The sequence below is a fragment of the Microtus oregoni genome, unplaced genomic scaffold (genome assembly GCF_018167655.1).
Source record: "Microtus oregoni isolate MIOR12 unplaced genomic scaffold, Mior012 000015F_ref0000493, whole genome shotgun sequence".
Taxonomy (NCBI): Eukaryota; Metazoa; Chordata; class Mammalia; order Rodentia; family Cricetidae; genus Microtus; species Microtus oregoni.
Window position 1 is genome coordinate 21,425,288 of NW_024543074.1, and position 23,559 is coordinate 21,448,846.

The window sequence follows — 23,559 nt, forward strand, 5'->3', positions numbered from 1 at the left end:
TTTTCCTGCATACATGTGTACCATGTGCATATCTAGTGTTTATAAAGGTCAGAAGAGGGTATCAGGTCCCCTGAAAATCGAATGGTGAATTGCTGTGTGCCACCACATGGATGCTAGGAATCGAACCCAGGACTTCTTCAGGAACAATCGCTCTAAACTGAGAAGTCATCTCTCCAGTCCTGTTCCAGACAGAACTCTCTACATAGACCAGGCCTTGGACTCTAAGGTCTGCCTATCTCTGCCTCTCCAGTACTGAGATTAAAAGCATGTACCTGGCAACAATCCTTAAATTTCATGTGGCTCCTTCTGGGAACAGTACCCTTGGCTTGTCAGCCACGTCCCCCAGAAACCTTTGAAACCTTACTCTCAGGTATTTCCTTCCTTTACAAGGTAACAATTCCCGTGGGTTTAGAACAGACACCCCAAACCTAGAAAAAACATCAGGTTCAAATGCAAAAATATTAAGTTCAAAAACTAGAAATGGAAAAAAAAAAAAAACTAGAAATGGCCCTCCTTAAAGTTAGAGCATTACTACTGTCAGCCTGTTTTGCTGACATTTTATGTAAGACTCCAAAATACACCATTTCCTCAGGAATTGTGCTGGTCTTTCTCCTTTAAAAGCATCTCAGCTGGCATAAATAACAAGGTCAGTCTTGCCTTTGGAGGAAATCTGCCAGGACATCAAGCAGAGGTGATCTTGGCAGACCCGGTAAGCCTGGTATGTGCACGGGCCATGGAAGGAGGACTCATATGACCAAGGACTCAGTTGGGAGGGCTATTTCTGTCAGTGCTACTACACTGACTGGTCCATAAAGAGAGCTTGCACATTCTGACTTCCCATAGAAACACAATAAAGGCAGAAGACAGAAGTAGAGGCAGGAGTTGTTTTGGGTAATTGAGAAGAAGAAATAAAAGATGAAATATGGCAGAAATCATGAGATCTCAAGTATCTCACTAGGGCTGTTAGTACCAACCTCAGTTGGTAAAACATTTGCCTGGTATGCACAGGACTCTGTGGTCAATCCCCAGTACTGCAAAATAAATACATCACAAAAATACAATCAAGTCCATTAAGATTATCAGGGGACATTTTGTATGTTAATCTAAGACTTTGTCTCAAACAGACAAAACAAAACAAAGCAACCTTTTTGATTATCTATGGTATTTCCTTCTACTTCTGAGCTGGTTCACAAGAAATCATATATTGCCAGATACAGTGGTGCATGCTTTTAATCCCAGCATTTGAGAGGCAGAGGCAGGTTGATATCTGAGTTCGAGGTCAGCCTGGTCTACAGAGTGAGTTCTAAGGAAAGACAAGACTACATGGAAAAATGCTGCCTTGAAAAACAAAACAAAACAAATCATATGCCACTTAGGAATCTTAGGATACTGTCTGCTCCCAAACCATCTCTTGGTTCTTGAGTGCCAAAGGACTGGAGAGGAATCTTAGGATACTGTCTGCTCCCAAATCATCTCTTGGTTCTTAAGTACCAAAGGACTGGAGATGAAGTCACAAATGTTATTAGCATCACTCAACTCAGCATGGGCATCTCCAGCAACTATCTGCATGTGTCTAGCTCGTAAACCTTCTGGGATAAAATGTTTCTCAAATATATCATTTTCTCAGGGGTAGGTCTCACTCAGGCAGCACTGTGACATTTCATCATTACTGAGATTTGATCTGAGCCCCAGGTATCCCTTTGCTTAGTCAGGACATTTGTTTTGGCTAAGTCTCTCCTTTTTCATCCCCTTTTAGAAATATTCCAACAGGGATAGAGAGATGGCTCAGCAGTTAAGGGCGCTTGTTGCTTTTGGAGATGACCTGGGTTTGATTCCCAGCACCCACACAGTGGCTCACAACCATCTGTAACTCCAGTTCTAGGGAAACTGAAGCCCTCTTCCGACTTCTGTAGGCATGTGGTACACACATATACATGCAGGCAAAATATTTATGATGTGGGAGTCTTCTGTTTTGTGTTGATTTCATTGGTTAAATAAAGAAACTGCCTTGGCCCTTTAATAGGACAGAAAATTAGGTAGGCGGAGTAAACAGAACAGAATGCTGGGAGGAAGAAGCCGAGTCAGGCAGTCGCCATGATTCTCCCACTCCAGACAGATGCAGGTTAAGATCTTTCCTGGCAAGCCACCTTGTGGTTTTACACAGATTATTAGAAATGGGTTAATCGAGATGTGAGAATTAGCCAATAAGAGGCTGGAACTAATGGGCCAGGCAGTGTTTAAAAGAATACAGTTTCTGTGTAATTATTTTGGGGCATAAGCTAGCCGTCCGGGACCGCCCCTCCTACTACATATTTATACACATAAAATAAATCTAAAATGACACCAAAGCCTGAAAAGATAAAATCCTTAAAAAGAGCACGCTACGTTTTAAAGGAAGCTCTCAGCCCAACTGTCCCACTATCTACTGGTGAAATCTTTACTAACATCAATATGAGTCAAGGCACTGAAGAAATGGCTAAGTTCCTGGCACCTGTGGTAGGTAGCTCACAACCCCAGGGGTAGCTCAAGCTCCAGGGGGAATCTGATCACTCTGACCCCTTGGGTACCTCCACTCATATGAATATGCCAACATGCATACATATAATAATAAAAAAAGTTAGGGCCAGTGGTAAAGCTCAGTGGTACAGTGCTGGCTTAGCAAGAATGAGTCGGACCCCTCCAAAGAAGTGAACAGAGCAGTCTCTAGTGATTTCTTTGGTGAGAATTTCATTAAACAGACTATAAGGTAGCTTTACCTTTGACTGATCCTCATCCACTGAAGAGTCTTCAGATGCATGGGGAGTGTTACTCAAAGAGCTGCTTCTCTGGCCATCAGCTGCCATTTCCGAAGGTGCCACGTCTATCACTGACAGGCGACAACCCTCACTCCTTCCTCCACCTAGTTCTTCTGTCCTTGAGTGGGACAAAGATCGAGACCGGGTTTCTTGAGAAAGCTCTACAAATTTCTCTAGGGCACTAAAAAAATCAATACGATCTGTACTAAAATCAGAGATGGCAGCTTGGCAACTGGGTTGGGGGCTTGGTGACTCTGGATCAGGAGACATGGGGACGTCTTTCAGTCGAGATGTCAACTCTTCCATTGGCAGTAAGTGGACGTTCATGTCTGCTTTTAGTGCATCTGTCTCTAGATCTTCCACTGCTAAGTCTGGGAACTTGTTGGCCATTTCTGAGGCCTGTCCAGGTTGGATTAAGGCTTTAGACGCAGGGCAGTTGTCAAGAGGGAATTTTGATTCACTGAGACAACAGCCTGACGAGCATCCATTGATGTCATTTAAGTTTAGTTCATCTTCAATCTGTCCGGTATGAAATTCCTGTGAAGAAAACCCCAAGCAGATGACTCTTTCTTTGGTATGAAGCCCTTTCTGATTTGCATCTTGTGGAACCACATGCTCTACAAAGACGGGAGGCATGGCTGCGAGATTCTCCACAGTCTTCACCTCAGCGATCTGGTCTGCTGAAGTGGTCATCTCCTTCTTGTTGAGCTCAAGCCCAGGTTTGCAGATGGGTTCGTGGTGGTCTGAGAGGTCACTGTCTGAATGAGATCTCCAGAGTTTGTTATGCCGCTGCTTGCTGTGGAGGACACATATGGGAAACACCTTACTTTGGTTGATGAAAAAAGTGAACATCCTTCTAGGAAACCACATCCAGAGAAACCTCAATCACCTGCAAAATGCCTTCTTACTATTCCATGGACCAAGACAATAAACACTTCAAAATGTACATAACTTAATAGAATCAAAACAACAATAAATTGCTGAGATCTGACTTTTTTTTTTTTTAATTGTTGTCCTTTTGAGACAGAGTCTCACTACATAGCCCTGGCTGACTTGGAACTCCTATATAGCTCATAGAGATCCCCTTGCTTATGCCTTGGAGTGTTGAGGTCTTTTTTTTTTTAATCAGATTAATGGGAGTCAAAACTGTTAACAGTCATTGTTGATAAGTTCTTTCATGGTATTGGTAGGAGTGTGAATTATAGACATTATTAGTATTATTATTTTCAGTCACATTTACTGTTTGTGCCATACCATGGCATACAAGTGAAGGTCAGAGGACAACTTGGGAACGCTGATTCCTCCTTCCACCACCTGGGTCCTGGGGACTGAACTCGGGCTAGCAGGCTTAGTAGCAAACACTTTCCCTGATGGGCCCTTTGCTTGGCCCTGCAGACTTTAAAAGTCAAGTGTGGCAACAGCTGTCCAGATTTAACCCTTCAATAATCAGTTCTTCCTGTCAGATGTTTCCTTGGAGAAATACTTTAAGGACGTACATTTATATGTATGGATATTTACCACAGCACTGTCTGTGGTACTGAAAAATGAGACAACAAAAAGAAAAGTGGATTTATTTAAATATAAGGCTAGGGCTGGGGAAATGGTTCAGCTGGTAAAGTGCTTGCCATACAAGCTGAACTGGCAAGCTCCAGGGTCAGTGAGAGACCGTGTCTCAGCAGGGTGAAGAAGTGCCTGAAGAAGATACCCTGCATTGACTTCTGGCCTCTGTATATACATGAACACACATACCTGCACACACACAAACATACACACACATATCTGCACACACACAAACATAAGCACACATAAAATAAAAATACAAAAGTCAATTACAGGCTGTATAAGTATATTCTATAAGGCATAAGGTTGTTAAAACTGTCAGACATTGGGGGCTGGAGAGATGGCTTAGTGGTTAGGAGGGCTTTCCACTCTGCCAGAGGACCCAAGTTCTGTTCCCAGCACCCACCATCATGGGTTCACAACTGTCTATAACTCTAGCACGAGGGAAATCAGATACATCTGACCTCTTTGGGAATCTGCTCACATCATATACTCTCACGCAGACACACATGCATATACATAATTAAAAATAATAAAAATGGGGCTAGAGAAATAGCTCAGTAGTTAAGAGTACTGGATTCTCTTCCAGAGGATCTGGGTTTGACTCACAACTGCCTGATAAGAGGATCTGATGTCCCCTTCTGGCACCCACAAGCACCAAGAATGTACATGTAGGTAAAACACCCATATACATAAAGCAGTAATAAAAATAAAATAATGGGAGCTGGAGAGATGGCTCAGCGGTTAAGGGAACTGACTGCTCTTCTAGAGGACCCGGGTTCAACTCCCAGCACTCACTCACATGGCAGCTCACACCTGTCTGTAACTCCAGGATCCAGCTCCCTCACACATTTATACATATAGGCTAAAACACCAATAAAATAAATATTTAAAAAACATTAGCAAAAAAATAATGTATTTTTGTTACTTTTAATTATGGGTGTGTGTGTGGAGGGGGGGTGTCTGTGACTATGAGTGCAGGTGCCCACAGGGGTCAGAGACATTGGATCCCTGTAACTGAGTTACAGGTTGTTGTGAGCTATTTAATATGGGTGCTGGGAACCAAACTCAGGACCTCTGGAAGATCAATAAGCGCTCTTAATCACTGAGCCATCTCCCCAGCTCTCCAAATAAAATATATAAAAAACCAATTTTTCGTTAGGCATTTTAGTGGACTGATATCTGAGGTATACTGTTAAGTGAAAAAGTAAGTTTAATATTTAGAATGGTCAGTTTACATGCTAGAGTTAAGAAGTGGAAAAGTCTGGAGGAACGTCATTTGGTATGCGATTCTTTCAAGAAGGGTAGAAACCATTCTAGGAAAGTTATTACTTTCTGCTTCATTATTTGTCTAAATTTTGAATTAAAAAATGAGAATGTTGGGTTTGGCTTTAAGAGCTCTTACAGAGAATTGGGGTTCAGTTCCTAGCACCCACGTGGTAGTTCCAGGAGATCTGATATCTTCTTCTGGCCTCCAAAGGCACATGGGCACTAGACATGTTTATGGTGCCCAGACATACATGCAAGCAAAACATCATACACAAAAAATAAGATAAAAAAGTCTACTCCCTTCAAGGCTCAGGGATCTACGTGGAAAAGGAGAGAGAAAGATTATAAGAGCCAGAGGTGGTGGATGCTGTGAAGGAAACATATTATAGACATACAGGGCTAATACACATATCAACTCACAGAAACCGTGACAGTACATACAAGACCTGCAAAAGTTCAAATCAGATCCAACCTCAGCACAAGGAAGGGGAAGTGGATGCAGAGTCCTACTTCTAACCAAGAAGCTGTTTGTTATTTTTTCTCCCTGCACCAGTAAGTGCTCTTAATCACTGAGACATCTCTGCAGCCCCAAGACATCTTTCTTTTGGTGGGTGGGGTGGTTCTTTCTATGTGGTCCTGGCTGTCTTGGAATTCACTATGTAGTCCAGGTTGGCCTTGGACTCACAGAGATCCACCTGCCTCTGTCTCCTGAGTGCTGGGATTAAAGGTGTGCGCCACCATACCTGGCTAAATTATAAAATTAAGGCAGACTATTAAATCTGGAGAGAATGATCCAGTACAGAATGAAGAGGATGGACATAAAGGTCAGGCTTTTCCCAAAGATCTCAGAAGCTGAGACAACACTTGGAAAAACATGTGGGCCAGAGAGGGCTCTTCACCAACCTCAAAGACCACTACATAGTCATTCTCTGGTGATTCCATGAAGTGAAGTCTGAGGTGGTGATGAGATTCACTTCAAACTAGATGCTTATAGGAAGCACGATTCCCAAAGCCCCAGCCAAGATTTCTCAGCTGCTTGTATAGCTGGGTCAGGATCACCTGCCCAGGGATTAGATCTTTAAGACTGATGCTTGACAGTCCCCATGATTTATAAGGAGACAAAGGGTTACCTAACTTCTGGGTGGAAGGGAAACTCAGGCTCAAACAACTTGCCCTGCGCTTAGGGCCACACACGGGTTCTGCTGAGTCATAAGCCTACACTGATGTGACCCTGTTTCTTCTCAGCTCCCTCTACAGTCTGTTGCTTGGGTGGGGCGCTCTGACTCAGGCCTTCATAGCAGAGGGGTGCTTTTCCTTGTAGGGAACAGCTCAAGTCTACTTATGAAGACAAGGTATAATCAGTTTGCTGGGTATACAGTGGAGTTTTTACCCTTTTCAAGCTGTATGACCTCCAGCCACCCCTAGGAGGAGACAACATATCACACATCTAAAATAAGTGAACAGTTGTCAGGAGCTGCAAGCTGACCAATTTGGGTAAGTGTGGACTAAACTATATTACTACCAACCAAGGCCAGTTTGCTTCCTATGAAAGCTTCTTTTCTTAGATCCGGGTGTCTTAGTTTCCAGGCATAAATACAATTGTGTTTTCTAACTTCTACACTGTCACCTATGGTGAGGTAGGATAGAAAACTCCTGTGATGTATGTGATGGGGGACAGCTCCGAGGGTGGCTGTTCTTAGCCATCTAACAGCATAAAACAGAGCTGATTTTATTAGCCAACAAACTTTCCATGAACTCAAGAATTTGAGTATAGTTAAAAAAAAAAGACTTGCAAATTACTTATCAGTCAGGACTACAGAGATGACTAAGAACACTTGTTGCTCTCAGAGGGCCCAGGTTTGATTCCCAGCACCCACATGGTGGTTCACAACCATCCATAACTACAGTTCCAGGGAATCAGATGTCCATCTGACCTCCATGGGTGCCAAGCATGAATGTGGTACATATACACATGTAGGCAAAATACTCATACATAAAATGAATAAATCTAATGCATTAAAAAAATCACCGGTCAGGAGGAAATATAAGATGGAAGTTATGCTAATGATTGTATATAGCAACCGGTTCCGAGGAAATGCCCAGGAGGGACTTCCTTCTGTTCCTGGAGGAGATGACATCAGAAAATATTTCACTGGGGCTTGGGAATACAACTGACTAGTCTGCAATGTTCCCAGAAGTCTGGCCGGCACTCCCCACCTCTCCAGGAGGCAGCCTCCCTCTTGAAGTCTATGTGTATCATTCCCTTTCTTTTCTTTAAAATGTTACTGCAGGCGCTTTCTTTTCCTGTTGTTTTCTTTTGTTTAAATGAGTCTTACTACATAGTCCTGGCTGTCACGAAACTCACTATGAAGACAAGACTGGCCTTGAACTCAGAGATTTGCCTGCCTCTAGTGAGATTAAAGGCATGCCCACTACACCCGAACCTAAAACATTATTTTGGCTAACATGTTTTCAAGCTCTATCATTGTATGTAAATGTATTTTCATAAAGTGAAATAAATGTGTCAAAATTAATTTATCCATATGGTTGACAAACAGTGTTGGCTACTATAAACATGTGGCTGGTACACTTCAGTTTCTCAAAGTTGCTATAAAACAGGAGTAGAATACATTGGCCATGGAGCAAGTGTACATCACTGGTTTTACTGGTCACACTAGACTGTTTTCCAGTGAGGCTCTGGAGCCAGTGTGTTCTAATGCTTTGACACTGACAGGGCTCGATGGACAACATTAGATCATATCTATTATTTTAAACTGTTAACTTTGAATCCAACTGACCCCCACTCTATTCTAGGTAGGCCAAGTAAATAAACAAGTTGCTAAAAAAGAACTTCAGAGCTGGCCTGTGGCCTAGATGATGCAACCATGTCTCTGATCTCCCTTCCCTTGAGTGGCCTCTGACCTGAATTTGGATTCATGTAAATGCAGGCACACATATGACTACTCTGGGCAACAGTTTGGTTTTTTTATTTATTAGATGAGCAGGAAAGAAATGTAAATGACAAGATGTATAAGTCATTCCATACTCTTGCTTCTACTTTCTGTTATATGTTAGGTAAAAGCATCAACTCTTAGAAATTTATACAGAAGAAAATATTGCTAGAGGTATCTGGCCAGGACAATGAGAATCGTTATGATTACTTTTTGTGGGCTGTGCATGGTCCTGAATAGTTTTGATTATTTAACTGGAAAGCTATTAAGAAAAAATACTTTAAAGACACAACTAGACTTGGTGGTCATGGGGTCAGAAAGCCATGTCCTTTCATTTCAGGATCCTTGCTGCTGCTGACTACTGTCTCCCTACACTGTTCTTCCCAGTAGCAGGGTAAAGAGAAATCCCTGCCTCCTCTGGCCCTCATGACCAGGTTCTGCAAAGTAGACATGTCTAGGCCATGAGACACAGCTCTCCCTAGCTGTCACTTAGTTTTCCTCCTTTCCCCCACACACTGGAACCTCATACCTTAGACACACAGCCCAGCTTACAAACTGTAGGGTTGATGAAACTTGAACCTGTCTGATAGAACACAAACCTGGCAGACTCCTGTATGATCAGCATACAGAACACCAAAGAGAGCTGCTGGCAGCTCAATGGCGCTTCAGCACTCATCTTGTCTGTTAAGACCCAACAACTATAAAAATGGGAAAAAATAAATCCAGTATGAAAAATACCAATAGTTTAATGATGCTGTCATTTTTAGGTCTCTGAGGGGAAGTCATAAATCAGTCTTTTCTAAGCTACCAATGGTATTTCGAAGGATATAAGAAGTCCTTTGAATTTCAGAGGGCTGACACGTGGCCTGTGCCCTCATGCTCTCATTAAGACTGTAATCAATTCAGATGTTACTGCAGAAATGGATAACTAAGAGGCCACCACACCAAGCTCTCTCCAATAGACTGGTGCCACTTCCAAATAAGAACCCAGCGCTGCTTGGAGTAACTACAGCTACAGGATGCTAGACCACAACTCTAACTCTCTGAGAGCCACCTGTGTGTCCTAGGATATGAAGCACAAGGTCCAATAAAACAAAACAACTGCTAAGAAATATAAGCTCCAGGACAGGAAATGGAGTCTCTTAGAAGCTGAGTGGGATTTCCTGAGGATGCTGATCTTCTGGTTTCCTAGGTTATACAGTCTCTAGAGCTTTGGATGACCACAGTAATATGGGGACTCCATTTTCTTTGTTGCTACTTTATTTATTTATTTATTTATTTTGGTTTTTTCGAGACAGGGTTTCTCTGTAGCTTTGGAGCCTGTCCTGGAACTAGCTCTTGTAGACCAGGCTGGTCTCGAACTCACAGAGATCCGCCTGCCTCTGCCTCCCAAGTGCTGGGATTAAAGGCGTGCGCCACCACCGCCCGGCGCTACTTTATTTATTGAGACAGGATTTCATGTAGTTCAGGGTGGCTTCACACTTACTATATAGCCAACTTCTGATCCTCCTAACCTCCCCAGTGTTTAGATTACAGCCACTCTCTACCATGCCAGGCTCTTCTTTGCTCTTCTCAATAGGTAGTTCCCAGCGTAGGACTTTGGGGTCTGCAAGAATCTCCTGAACCAGCTGGGTGGTGATAGTGCACACCTTTAATCCCAGCACTTGGGAGGCAGAGGCAGGCGGATGTCTGTGAGTATGAGGCCAGCCTGGTCTACAAGAGCTAGTTAGCTCCAGGACAGGCTCCAAAGCTACAGGGAAACCCTGTCTCAAATAACAACAACAACAACAACATAAAAAAGAATCTCCTAGACCCAATTCACTTGCAGTTAGCTTCCAACAACCAAAACTCCTATGATTACATCATGGACTAAGACCTTAAGAAACAGGCTGAAGGCAAGATTTTTATTTCTCTAGCTTTCCCTTTCTACAAAGTCCCCTCAGACTGTGTCCCTCTGACAAGGTCATTGCTTGTCTTTGAAGGTATCTCTCCACAGAAGTCTCAACCTTTAGGCCATGGTAAATGTTCCCTCTCTTGGAGTTTAGGAACTATCCAACAAGCAGCCTAGTCATGGAAGGTCCAGGTTTGTAAATAATTCACCTCTAAAACCCTCTTTAAATAACCCTAACCCGAGCAAGCTGTTTCTTGTTGACCCTCAGTAATGAAGGTATTCTATTACTTGTAGCCAGAAGCAGCCTAAGTGATAATATTTCTGACCTGGACATCACAAGAAATGCCAGGAACACTTCCCACCCCACTTTCAGGGCAGTTAGTGTGCTTGTGATGTTGGAAGGCAGACCGATGTCAATGAAGACGAATACATAACATATATTAACATTTGCTTTTTGGGTAACCACAGAGAAAGGAGATGAGAGACAACCCTTAATACACCATGGTATAAAAGAAATGAAAAGAATCAAGCACTTGGGAGATAAGGCAGGAGGACCAGGTGCTCAAAGCTAGCCTTGGCTACATAGTAACTTCAGGGCTAGCCTGTCTTAGGAAAGAAAAAGTGTTATTTTGTGAAAAAAAAATACAGCGCTAACTTTTTTTTTTTGGTTTTTCAGGGATGAACTCAGGTTGTCAGCCTTGAGCAGCAAATCCTTTACCTGCTGAGCCGTCTCACCTTCCTGTGTTAGTTCTGAGACAGGGTTTCTGTGTAGTCCTGGCTGTCCTGTCCTACAACTTGCTTTGTAGACCAGGCTGGCCTCAAACCCAGAAATCTGCCTGTCTCTGCCTCCCAAATGCTGGGATTAAAGGCGTGCGCCACCACTTCCTGGCTCTCAGAGTGAACATTTTTTATCATTTTTATTCCAAAGTCTACAAGGGAGACAGGCATCTTGGCTTTTTTTTCTTTTTCTTTTTTTTTTTTAAAGACAGGGTTTCTCTGTAGCCCTAGCTGTTCTGGAGCTTGATATGTAAACCAGGTTGGCCTTGAATCTACAGAGCCTGCCTCCAAGTCTGCAGTTCAAGGCAGTACCAGCTCTTTCAACTTCATCTTGCTGTTTTATTTTCACAGATGGGACCAGGTGAAGACTAGAAACATGAAGTAACTTCTGCAGAGGTGACCCAGGAGTAGAAAATAGATCTAATGATGCAAATTTTGTGTTTTCTCTCCCTAGAGTTTGCTCTCCCTTTCTGAATCAAGCTCAGGAAGTCGGGATGGAACAGGAAAAGAAAGGAAGAGGGAAGAGAAAATGTGGTTTTCTGGTTTATGCTGCCCTTCAAATCCTCATTTAAGATTTTTCTGAAATTCTTTTAACATCTAAGGAAAACCACATATGGGGGGGGGGGCACTGAGGGAGGGGAACCAACCCAACAGCTTGCAGTAGCCTGGGATTCCAGAATAAATACTGAAGTTGGCAGAACATGTAGTATCCTTCCTCTCAGTAGGTCACATGAGGACATTGCCTAATATCCGTTATGTGTGCTGTGTGTCTGGGAACATAGAATATTTATGTTCTCAAACGTTTAGGAACCGTTTTCTTGTGACAAAAAGATTTTCTGTGTCCTACCTTCTGATTTAATCTAAAAGTGTCATTGAAAACTGGTCCTAAAGACCTAGAATGTCTTAGAAACAGAGGAGGATTGAGCATTCTCCCAGACAAAGGTTCAGATGAAATCATTCCAAATGCTGAGTAAATGGGAGGGGTTTTTAGTGGAAACCATAATGCTATGTTGTGGTCACATTTTCACAATTCTTTGGGGGCTGGGAGGGTGGCCCCTCTGCCTGGATAGGCTGGAAGGCTATTAACATTCTCTTCTGTGGAAACACAGCCCAGATTTGAGAGTCAAGATCAAGTCATGAGACTCGCTGGAGTCAAACCTTGGCACCAGCTGCAAGTGCTTTTAGGCAGCTGTGCCTTTACCCTAAAAACACAGCCTAGAACAAACACAGGGAAAACAACCACATCTACCAAGTCAGAGGATTTTAGCATCTGACAGCTCAATGAAGTGATCCTCAAGTCATTCACTATCTGATGCAAGAGTAGATGAAGGTGATTTTTAACCCTCAAAGGTAGTGAAATTACTCATTTTCATAATCAACTACCAAATTATTATTAAAAACAGATGTCTCTCATTGATATAGGAAATGACTGAAGACAGCAGTGGGTAGAAAGGCAAGCTGAAAAACTGATTTTGGTGGAAAAGTATCTATCAAAATGATTGATAAAGCAAAGTCTAGAGAAACAGGTAAGGCAGTTTTGACTATTATCTGTGGATATCTAACCTAAGACGTTTTTTCCCTTTGTAACTTTTTTTTTTCAGTTTTACACAGCACATAAATAAAATTTGATTAAAGATTTGTATTTTTTTGGGCTGGAGAGATGGCTCGGCGGTTAAGAGCACTGCTGCTCTTGCAGAGGACCTGGGTTCGATTACCACCATCTACATGGCAGCTCATACCTGTCTATAACTCCATTCCCAGAGGACCTGACATCTTCACTCAGATATTAATGCAGGCAAAACACCAATGCACATAAAATAAAAATAAATAAGTTTTAAAAATTTGTATTTTTTTAAAAGAGTGGGCTATTTCTGGGCATAATCCTCAAATACCAAAATTACTAGACCAAAATTACTAGAGAGTACAATAAAAACAAATGCTGAAAAGAAAATCACAGCAGGTATTTTCTTGTTTAAGAATTTTAGGGAACACCAGCAGCACCTTAGGAGTTAACTTTAGGAGCGTCCATAAGTATCCATCTTGAATAGGCTGTAGTCAGCATCATAAGATACTGGCAGGTGTTAAATTAAATGTTCACTTAATTGAAAACTGAAATGTGGTTCTAATATTTCTTTTAGTCTATATCTATCAAATACCTGAAAGATTACTTGTCTAATCTTCCATGCTAATCTTAAATTCACAGTTTGAAAAAAACTTGATTGAGAAATAAATTCAAGTTAGAAAATACCACATCCGAGTTAGGCTAAGAACTGGCTGCAGAAAATGGCTCTTCAGCTTGCCTATGGAAGTTAAAGGAATGAGAGTCAGAGAAAAGCCACTTAAGGACTCACCTTGCCAGCAGGATCCCTTGGTACTCTTCCAGTTGTCTCATGAAGCTGGGGTTGGGCTTTGTCACTGTCCGTCTTTCCTTCACATAGTCGTAGGCTCGATCCAGACTCCAGCCGTACTCCTTCATGGCGTAGGCGATCACGGTGGAGGCCGAGCGACTCACCCCCATTTTGCAGTGCACAAGGCACTTAGATCCATGTTTCCTGGTTGGAAGATTGAGGTGAAAAAGACAGATAGTAAGTACAGTTTAAGGTTTTAGGTTCCTGTATTTTCCTCCTTTTTTTTTTTCTGTTATGCAATGCTTTCTTCTTAGTACATCCATGTGCCTCTATGATCAAATATGAGGGTAAAGCAAGCAGCTTTAACTGTACTTTTAAATAATATTTATTTGTTTTCCAAAGACAAGGTTTCTCTGTGTAGTCCTAGCTATCCTGGACCGAACTCTGTAGACCAGGCTGGCCTTAAACTCAGAGATCCATCTCTCTCAGCCTCCCCAATGCTGGGATTAAAGGAGTAAAGGAGTGTACCTCTACCACACAGCTCCTTTTCTTTTTTCAATTTTAATATAAAGTCTCTTAATCTACTCAGTAAAGATTTGTCAAGTATTTACCATATATAAGATAATACATACAAGGTGCTAACACAAACTTAAGGAACACAGTTTTATCCTAAAGGGTAGGATTTATTTCCGGAAACAGATCATTAAAATTCAATGTGTACTGAAGGGCACAAAGTAGAGATGGGAATTTAGCTTTGGGAGCTGGAGCTCATTTCTTGTATGGTGGAGCCCAGTTCACTCATAGCCCTCAGGCATGGCTCCTGGCTGGCAGGCTCCTTTGTTACAGGTGTGGTAATGACTCCTCTGATTTATTCTAATAGAGTTGTTTCTAGAGAAGTTCCCAGGAAGGGCTCTGTCCCTGGAGGAGAGCAGACATGAAGCTGACTTTTCTTCTCCATTCAGACACAACTGAAGATCGCACTTTTCACACACCACCACAATCCCAGAGAGAACAGTGTGTGATACATCACATGGCTTTCTCAGTCATGAAGTCAGAATGAATGAGAGCTGCCTGTTTGTTTTTTTGCATGCTCTGAACTAAATTCAGGATTCCACACAGACTAAGGACATGCTCTATCACTGATCTGTGCCCAGTTCCTGTGGGTTTTTAATGAAAAGGAAGGAAGAGAAAACAAAGCTGCCACAAAACAAACAAATTACATCAGCCTGAACAGGTCAAAACTAATTATCTTGAATATGAACATTATTCAGTTACGATTCTAGCAAGGTAGTGTTATAGCACACAGTAGGATCAAGGGGCTGTTAAATAGATGGATAAATGTGGATGGAAATGCTGACCACATCCTCTAGCTGTTTAAGAAGGAACACTTTAAAACATAGAGAAAAAGATCTGCTACTATTTATTTATTTATTTATTTATTTATTTATTATGTATACACTATTCTGTCTGTATGTCTGAAGGCCAGATGAGGGCGCCAGACATCTTTACAGATGGTTGTGAGCCACCATGTGGTTGCTGGGAATTGAACTCAGGACCTTTGGAAGAGCAGGCAATGCTCTTAACCACTGAGCCATCTCTACAGCCCCAAGATCTACTACTCTTATGGCTACTGCTCAGATTCCAGAATCCTTTCAAGTAACCGTTCCTACAAATCAATACACATATATGTGCGCATAAGGGGACAAGCTATTCCTTTGCTTACTGACAAGGTTTCTTCCAGAAGTTTAGAGTCTTGCTTCTCTGGGGACATGAGCTACGCATGAGCGAGGGATTACCAGTGCAAGTGAGCTTGAGGTAACCTGCCCAAACATGTGAACAGATAAGCTACAAGAATGCAAAGTATGGAATAGAATAATTTCCCTTAATTTTAAAAACTGCATTTATTTATTTGAGTGTGTGTGGGCGGGCAGGCATGTGAGTGTGGTGGTACTCATGTGGAGACCATAGGATGACTCGGAGGAGTCGGTTTTCTCAACTTCTACCTTATGTGTTCTGGGATTAAACTTAGGTCATCAGGTTTGGCAGCAAGCACTGAGCCATCTTGCTGGTTTTCACTATAGAGTTTTTATTAGACTACAGTTTGGAAGCCAATACACAGTGACTCAGATGAAAATCTAGATGTGTGCTCTACATTTTCCAATTGAACTCCAACGACTTAAACATATCAAATTTTAGGCCCTGGCCTGTACGCATGGAATGTACTTAAACTTGGACAATTCCCACCAAAAGCAATCTACAGATTCTACTCAATATCCCAGCAAAATTCTTCAAAGACCTCAAAAGAACGGTACTCAACTTCATTTGGAAAAGCAAAAAACCCAGGATAGCCAAAACAACCCTGTACAATAAAAGAACTTCTGGAGGCATCACAATCCCTGACTTCAAACTCTACTACAGAGCTACAGTACTGAAAACAGCCTGGTATTGGCATAAAAACAGACAGGAGGGGGCTGGAGAGATGGCTCAGTGGTCAAGAGCACTGACTGCTCTTCCAGAGGTCCTGAGTTCAATTCCCAGCAACCACATGGTGGCTCACAGCCATCTACAATGAGACCTGGCACCCCCTTCTGGCTTGAGGGCACACATGGAAGGAATGCTGTACACATAATAAATAAATAAATATTTAAAAAAAAAGAACAGACAGGAGGACCAATGGATCTGAATAGAAGACCTGGATATCAATCCACACATCTTCGAACACCTGATTTTTATTAAAAAAGCAAAAATATCAAATGGAAAAAAGAAAGCATATTTAACAAGTGGTGCTGGCATAAATGGATATCAACATGTAGAAAAATGAGAATAAACCCATATCTATCACCACGCACAAAACTCAAGTCCAGATGAATCAAAGATCTCAATATAAAGCCAACCACACTGAACCTTATAGAAGAGAAAGTGGGAAGTACACTTGAATGCATTGGCACAGGGAACCACTTCCTAAATAGAACCCCAGCAGCACAGCCACTGAGAGAGAAACAATTAATAAATGGACCTCCTGAAACTGAAAACCTTCTGTAAAGCAAAGGACATGGTCAACAAGACAAAACGGCAGCCTACCAAATGGGAAAAGATCTTCACTAACCCCTCATCAGACAGAGGTCTGATCTCCAAAATATATAAAGAACTCAAGAAATTGGACACCAAAAGAACACACAATCCAATAAAAAAAAAATGAAGTACAGACCTAAACAGAGAACTCTCAACAGAGGAATCTAAAATGGCTAAAAGACACTTAAGGAAATGTTCAACATCCTTAGTCATCAGAGAAATGCAAATCAAAACAACTCTGAGATTTCATCTTACACCTGTAAGAATGGCCAAGATCAAAAACACTGATGACAACTTATGCTGGAGAGGTAGTGGGGAAAAAGGAACACTTCTGCATTGCTGGTGGGAATGCAAGCTGGTACAACCCCTTTGGATTTCAGTGTGGCGATTTCTCAGAAAATTAGGAAACAACCTTCCTCAAGACCCAGTAATACCACGTTTGGGTATATATCCAAAGGACGCTCAATGGTGCCACAAGGACATGTGCTCAACTATGTTCATATTAGCTTTGTTTGTAATAGCCAGAACCTGGAAACAACCTAAATGCCCCTCTATTGAAGAAAGGATAAGCAAACTGTGGTACATTTACACAATGGAGTACTACACAACAGAAAAAAAATGACAGCTTGAATTTTGCAGGAAAATGGATGGAGCTAGAAAACATCATTTTGAGTGAGATAACCCAGACCCAGAAAGACAATTATCACATGTACTCACTCATAGGTGTTTTTTAAGCATAAAGCAAAGAAAGCCAGCCTACAAACTACAATCCCAGAGAACTTAGACAACAATGCAGACACTAAGAGAGACATACATAGATCTAATCTACATGGGAAGTAGAAAGTAGAAAAAGACAAGATCTCCTGAGTAAACTGGGAGCATGGGGACCTTGGGGGAGGGTTAAAGTGGGGAGAGGAGTGGCAGGGAGGGGAGCAGAGAAAAATGTAGAGCTCAATAAATATCAATTAAAAAACAAAACAACAACAACAAAACTTGGACAATTCCCTATGAAAGCACCTCTTTGTGTAGCCCTGGCTGTGCTGGAACTCACTCTGTAGACCAGGCTGTCCTTGAACTCAAGAGGCTGGCCTACCTCTGCAAAACAAGTGTTGGAAATAAAGGTATGTGCTACCATACCCAGCTTCTTTGGAATTTTTCAACTAGGCTTCTTAAGTGTACAGCTTCGAACTTATTTAAGAAGGCTCTAAGTTAGTTTTCATTGAACCCACACTTCAATTTCACTCCTTAATCCCAGTATAGGATGGTCTAGATTAGGTCTGGCATCATCACAGTAGGAGTAGGGCCTTGTAGAAAGCGATACAGGAGGAGGAGTTCCCTCTCAGACTGAGCCAAACCTGAGAAATTTATGAACAACTGAATCCATTTATAACCTTGGTGCTTGTGATAGCTATTTTGTTTGTCAATTTGGCTACACCTGGAATTATCAAAATTTAAAAATGGCTGAGTACAGCTATGAGAGATTTTTGCTTAATTAAATCATTTGAAGAGGGATGATTCACTTCTAATCTGGATCTTTGAAATGGGAAGTGTAAGGATGAAGCTTTTAAACTCTTGGAATAGGCTTTCCACTTTGCCAGCCCTACAGTCCTGTTACTGAAGTCTCTCCTGGGAGTTTGCAGAATATTTGAAAGCCCATTGTGTGAACTATTTTACAAAATTAAGGAGACAAATGGCATTTAATTATTCTGATCCAGCAATTATGAGAGGTGATGGATTTCGTGACTGTCCTGTCTATGAAGACTGTTAAGGGAAGTGTAGAGTGATTTCTGATGGAAGTTAATAAAAAGAGGTGTTTCTCATCTGCTAAAGATGGTTTGAATGCTGTCCTTTCTCAAGAGGAATGTGGCCAAGTAGCTCACTTATGATTCATTCTTCCTAGTGAAAGGATGATTAAAATTGGGAAAGGAAGCTCTCAGAGCTTTAGGAGTCAATTGATTTGAAGATGACAACAACAAAATGCAAGAGAAAACCTTACCATTTAGAGTATCTACAGTAAAGCCTGTAACTGGGAAGATTTCCAAAGCTTACTGTCTCTTTCCTTGTATTCAAAAAGGCCTGGTATTTTATGTGTTCACAGTAGTTTTCGCTATACAACTTAAAAATATCTCCAGTGCCAATTTAAAAATTTAATTCAGAGCCAGCCATGGTTTGCACTTGGGAAGCAAAAGCAGGTAGATTTCTGTGAGTTTGAGGCCAGCCTGGTCTTCTTAGAGTTCCAGTCCATTTAGGACTACACAATGAGATCTTGTCTCAGAATTTTTTTTCACCTATTTCTCATTTTTATCTATCTATCTATCTATCTACCTACCTACCTACCTACCTATCTATCTTGGTTTTTTTGAGGCAGGGTTTCTCTGTAGCTTTGGAGCCTGTCCTGGAAACTAGCTCTTGTAGACCAGACTGGTCTTGAATTCCCAGAGATCTGTCTGCCTATGCCTCCTGAGTGCTGGGATTAAAGGTGTGCGCCACCACCGCCCAGTTTTATTTATTTTTCCTTTAAGATTTCTTTAATATATATGTGTGCGTGTGTATATGTGCTTGTATGTGTGTTCTGGCTGCATGTACAAAGAGGCATCAGATGCCATTATAGATGGTTGTTACCCAACAGGTGGGTGCTGGGAATTGAACTCAGGTCTTCTGGAGGAGCAGCCAGTTCTCTTAATCACTGAGCCATCTTTCCAGCCCCTCATTTTTATTTCTTTAGCTGCAGCATCATTCCATTTTCTTTAATTTTATGTGTAGTGGAAAACGGGGCAATATGAGGTTATCTTATTCTAAGGGATTTCATTTTCTTTTGTCTAGGATTATAAAAACTCAGTGCCTTTTCTACATCTTTTTCTCTAAGTACTATCAGTAAATTATCTCAGTCACTTATCCCTAACCATGTTCAAACCATGAAGAGGCGCCTTTAATCCCAGCACTCGGGAGGCAGAGGCAGGTGGATCTCTGTGAGTTCGAGACCAGCCTGGTCTACAGAGCTAGTTCCAGGACAGGCTCCAAAGCCACAGAGAAACCCTGTCTCGAAAAAGCAAAAAAAAAAAAAAAAAAAAAACCATGAAGAGGGATCAGAATGTTGTGTGGGACAATACTCACTTTGCTTTAGAGATGAACTTGTAAGTGTCATTCCAGTAAGCCAGGAGATCCGTTGCCTCTTCATCATATACGCGGATGTTATGATACTCAAAGACTCCGGGGAAGAAATTGTCTATCTCTCGAGTGACATTTAAGATGTACCGCACCCTGTGAAGAAACCAAAGCAGGGCGTGTATTCTGTTTCTCAAGCTAAAATGAATTCCCAGCACCATATCTGCAAGTTCAATACCTAAATTCCATTTCACCTTATGTATGGTTACACATTCTCATCTTTGATACTATTTTGGAAAGAGTACCTATCCATATCTATATTAACTAAAAGTCAACAATCTAACACCCAACACAACCTAGCAATTTCTGTTGCTAAAATTACAAACAGTAAAATTTTATTTGGAAGCTGTTTGTATAAAACCAGATGACTGATAAACTCCAAGAAAGAAAGAAAGAGAAAAGGAAAATTTTCTTACTTTTCTGAATGCCAGATTGTTAGGCAAGAAACTGAGGGTCCATGGAAAGCTGGACCTAAAGCTCCCTCCAGTCTATCTGGCTACACTCCGGCCAAGCGCTCTCACATGTGGAGCTGCTAGCAGGACAGGGTTCTATATTAACGTTTCCACCATTTCTCTCCCTGCACTACCTTAACCAATGTGTGGGCTTCATTGACCCAAGGCTCTTCTTTTCTTCACTGTTGTATAGAATTAAACATCACTGGAGTTTACTCCAGCGAAACAGGCTCAGCTCTTTCTACAAAACTGTTTCCTTCAAATAATCACATGTGGGGCTCCACAAACAAAAGAAGAAGGAGAAGGAGGAGGAGGAGGAGGAGGAGGAGGAGGAGGAGGAGGAGGAGGAGGAGGAGAAGGAGGAAGAAGAAGGAAGAGGAGGAGAAGGAGGAGGAGGAGGAAGAAGAAAGAAGAAAAAGAAGAACAAGAAGGAAGAAGAACAAGAAGGAAGAAGAAGAAGAAGAAGAAGAAGAAGAAGAAGAAGAAGAAGAAGAAGAGACTACAGGAAGAGATATAATCATTCTGTGGCCATGGCCGAAAAGGATAAAATTTCTGAGACATGAACTGAATTCGTTTTAATGTAGCACTAAAACCTACTAATAAACATGATTTCTTTTTTAAATTTAAAAAGTGGAGCACACTGTAGGAACGTGAAATGGTGCGACTGCTGTGGAAAATAGCTTAGCAGTCACCAACAGGGCTAAATAGAGTTACCCAGCCCCACTCAACGACTTGCATACAGGCGGTCACAGCACTACCATTCTTGACAGTCAAAAGTGGCTGCTAGTTGATGACATTAGTGACTTCTAGAGATAGGGAAGAAGATGATCTCGTTCTGTTTTGAAAAAAATATTCTTAATTAACTAGGTAGTTTGCGTAACTCAGAAACATTTACCAAAACCCACAAAATTGTGCATTTTAACTGTTAACTATATTGCATATAAATTACATTCAATAAAACAATTAGAAGAAAAAGCAAGAACACTTTTTTATTTTTTCTGAGATGAGATCTCTATGTGTAGCCTGGGCTTCCCCGCAACTCTATATAGACCAGGCTGGCCACAAATTACGATGTGAGTCACCATGCCTGGCTCACTGATCTTAAAATAAAAATGAGGGATTGGAGAGATGGTTCAGCGGGTTTAGAGGGCTTGCTGCTTGCTCTTCAGATGACCCGAGCTCAGTTCTCAGTACCCATGTGAAGTTCACAACTTCCTAGCGCCAGTGGGTTAGATGCTCTCTTCTGCCTCCTCACAAAACCCAATCAATCTCCTACTTCTAATCCTACACTTCAGTAATGGATTATGGCATCATCTCTATAGAGACAGGACAAAACTTCCTAATTCTTTTCATTCCAGAATTGAAAATTCCCACTGCCAACTGGTACTTAACTCCTTAAGGTTTCTTTGCTTTATCAGAAATTCTGTGACTTTATGTGGAGTAACTCTTAGAGTTAGTTTCTAGAGTCAGTAGATTCTCTGGAAATGATCTTACTATCAAAATTGCCTTTTTGGGGGGCTGGAGAGATGGCTCAGAGGTTAAGAGCACTGCCTGCTCTTCCAAAGGTCCTGAGTTCAATTCCCAGCAACCACATGGTGGCTCACAACCATCTGGAATGAAGTCTGGTTCCCTCTTCTGGCCTGCAGACATACATACAGACAGAATATTGTATGCATAATAAATAAATATTAAAAAAAAAAGAAAAAATAAAATTGCCTTTTTGAGCCGGGCAGTGGCACATGCCTTTATTCCCAGCACTTGGGAGGCAGAGGTAGGCAGATATCTGAGTTCAAGGCTAGCCTGGTCTACAGAGTAAGTTCCAGGACAGCCAGGACTACACAGAGAAACCCTGTCTTGGAAATCAAAAAACAAACAAAAAATTACACTTTGAAATACCATAAATAGCCAGGCGATGGTGGCACACGCCTTTAATCCCAGCACTAGGGAGGCAGAGGCAGGTGGATCTCTGTGAGTTCGAGACCAGCCTGGTCTACAGAGCTAGTTCCAGGATAGGCTCCAAAGCCACAGAGAAACCCTGTCTTGAAAAAAAAAAAAAGAAATACTATAAATCACTGGCAGGAAACAGTACATATAGTTTTGTGACACACTAAAGTTTAAGAGCCATTAAATTTAAGAAATAAGTCCCAAGTAGATGTCTGTCCATCCAACCATTCTATTTTAAAGACAGCTAGAGTCAGGAGCACTTTGCAGTTTAGCCCTGTAGGAGTGAATGATGGTTGTCACTTGACAGCAGGGTGAGTATGGATAACTACATACACTTCAAAAAGCAAAAAGAAAAGATTTTAAAGGTTTTCACCATAAAGAATTGATAAATGGGGGTGGAAGAGATGGTTTAACAGTTAAGAGCACGGGGTGCTTTTCCAGAGGACTCAGGTTTGATTCCCAGCACAGCAGCTCAGAACCATCTGTAACTTCATTTCTAGGGCATTTGATGTCCCCTTCTGGTCTCCAGGGCATCAAGCATGCAAGTGATACACAGACATACATGCAGGCAAAATACCCATACACATAAAAAACAAAGTAAAACTTATTAAAAAAACTGAAAAGTGTTTCAGATGACAAAGTTGGTTTAAAAACATTAAATATATGTTCTTGAATATAAAATGGTACACATTAATGTACAAAATTTTAGTATTTTATAAATTATTTTAATAAAAGCGGCATATGAGACAGAGATTCTTATCCCCAGTTAGTATTATATATTATATAGTATGCATATTCAATGTGGTTACAATGTATTTCATATTATATATCATATCTAAATTTTCTACAACGATAGAGCTTTTAAACTTTACAGAATTATTGCTAGCTGTCAAAAACTGTGTTCCACTCTCAAGGAAGTTTAAATGAACGTTTGCAGATAAAGCAGAGTCAGTGCTGGGTTTTTTTTGGAGGGACGGGATTTCGAGACAGGGTTTCTCTGTATCTTTGGAGCCTGTCCTGGAACTATCTTTTGTAGACCAGACTGGCCTTGAACTCACAAGAAGTCTGCCTGCCTCTGCCTCCCCAGTGCTGGGATAAAGGCGTGCGCCGCCACCGTCTGCCCAGCTGATTAGGTTTTTTGGGAGGGGTTGGTCAGTGCTGTTTTTTTTTTTTTTTAAGTCCAAACAGGGCCTTGTCCAGAAACCTACCAGTGAACAACAACAATTTAGTTTTTAATTTTTAAAAATCTATCTATCTATCTATCTATCTATCTATCTACCTACCTACCTACCTACCTACCTATCACCTATTTATTCTTTTGTGTTTCTAGACAGG

General features: G+C 41.4%; 1 protein-coding gene across 2 annotated transcripts in view; it reads right to left on the reverse strand.

Annotated features, from left to right (window-relative positions):
- The window catches only part of Ssh2 (slingshot protein phosphatase 2), a 245,552-nt gene that overhangs the window by 7,896 nt on the left and 214,097 nt on the right, over window positions 1-23,559 (reverse strand). For both annotated transcript variants that reach the window (XM_041664198.1, XM_041664199.1), the window contains 3 exons: window positions 19,778-19,924; window positions 13,595-13,795; window positions 2,757-3,591 (listed from right to left, as the gene is read on the reverse strand). In XM_041664198.1, coding sequence (XP_041520132.1) covers window positions 2,757-3,591; window positions 13,595-13,795; window positions 19,778-19,924 — 1,183 coding nt within the window. The remainder of the gene's footprint in view (window positions 1-2,756; window positions 3,592-13,594; window positions 13,796-19,777; window positions 19,925-23,559) is intronic.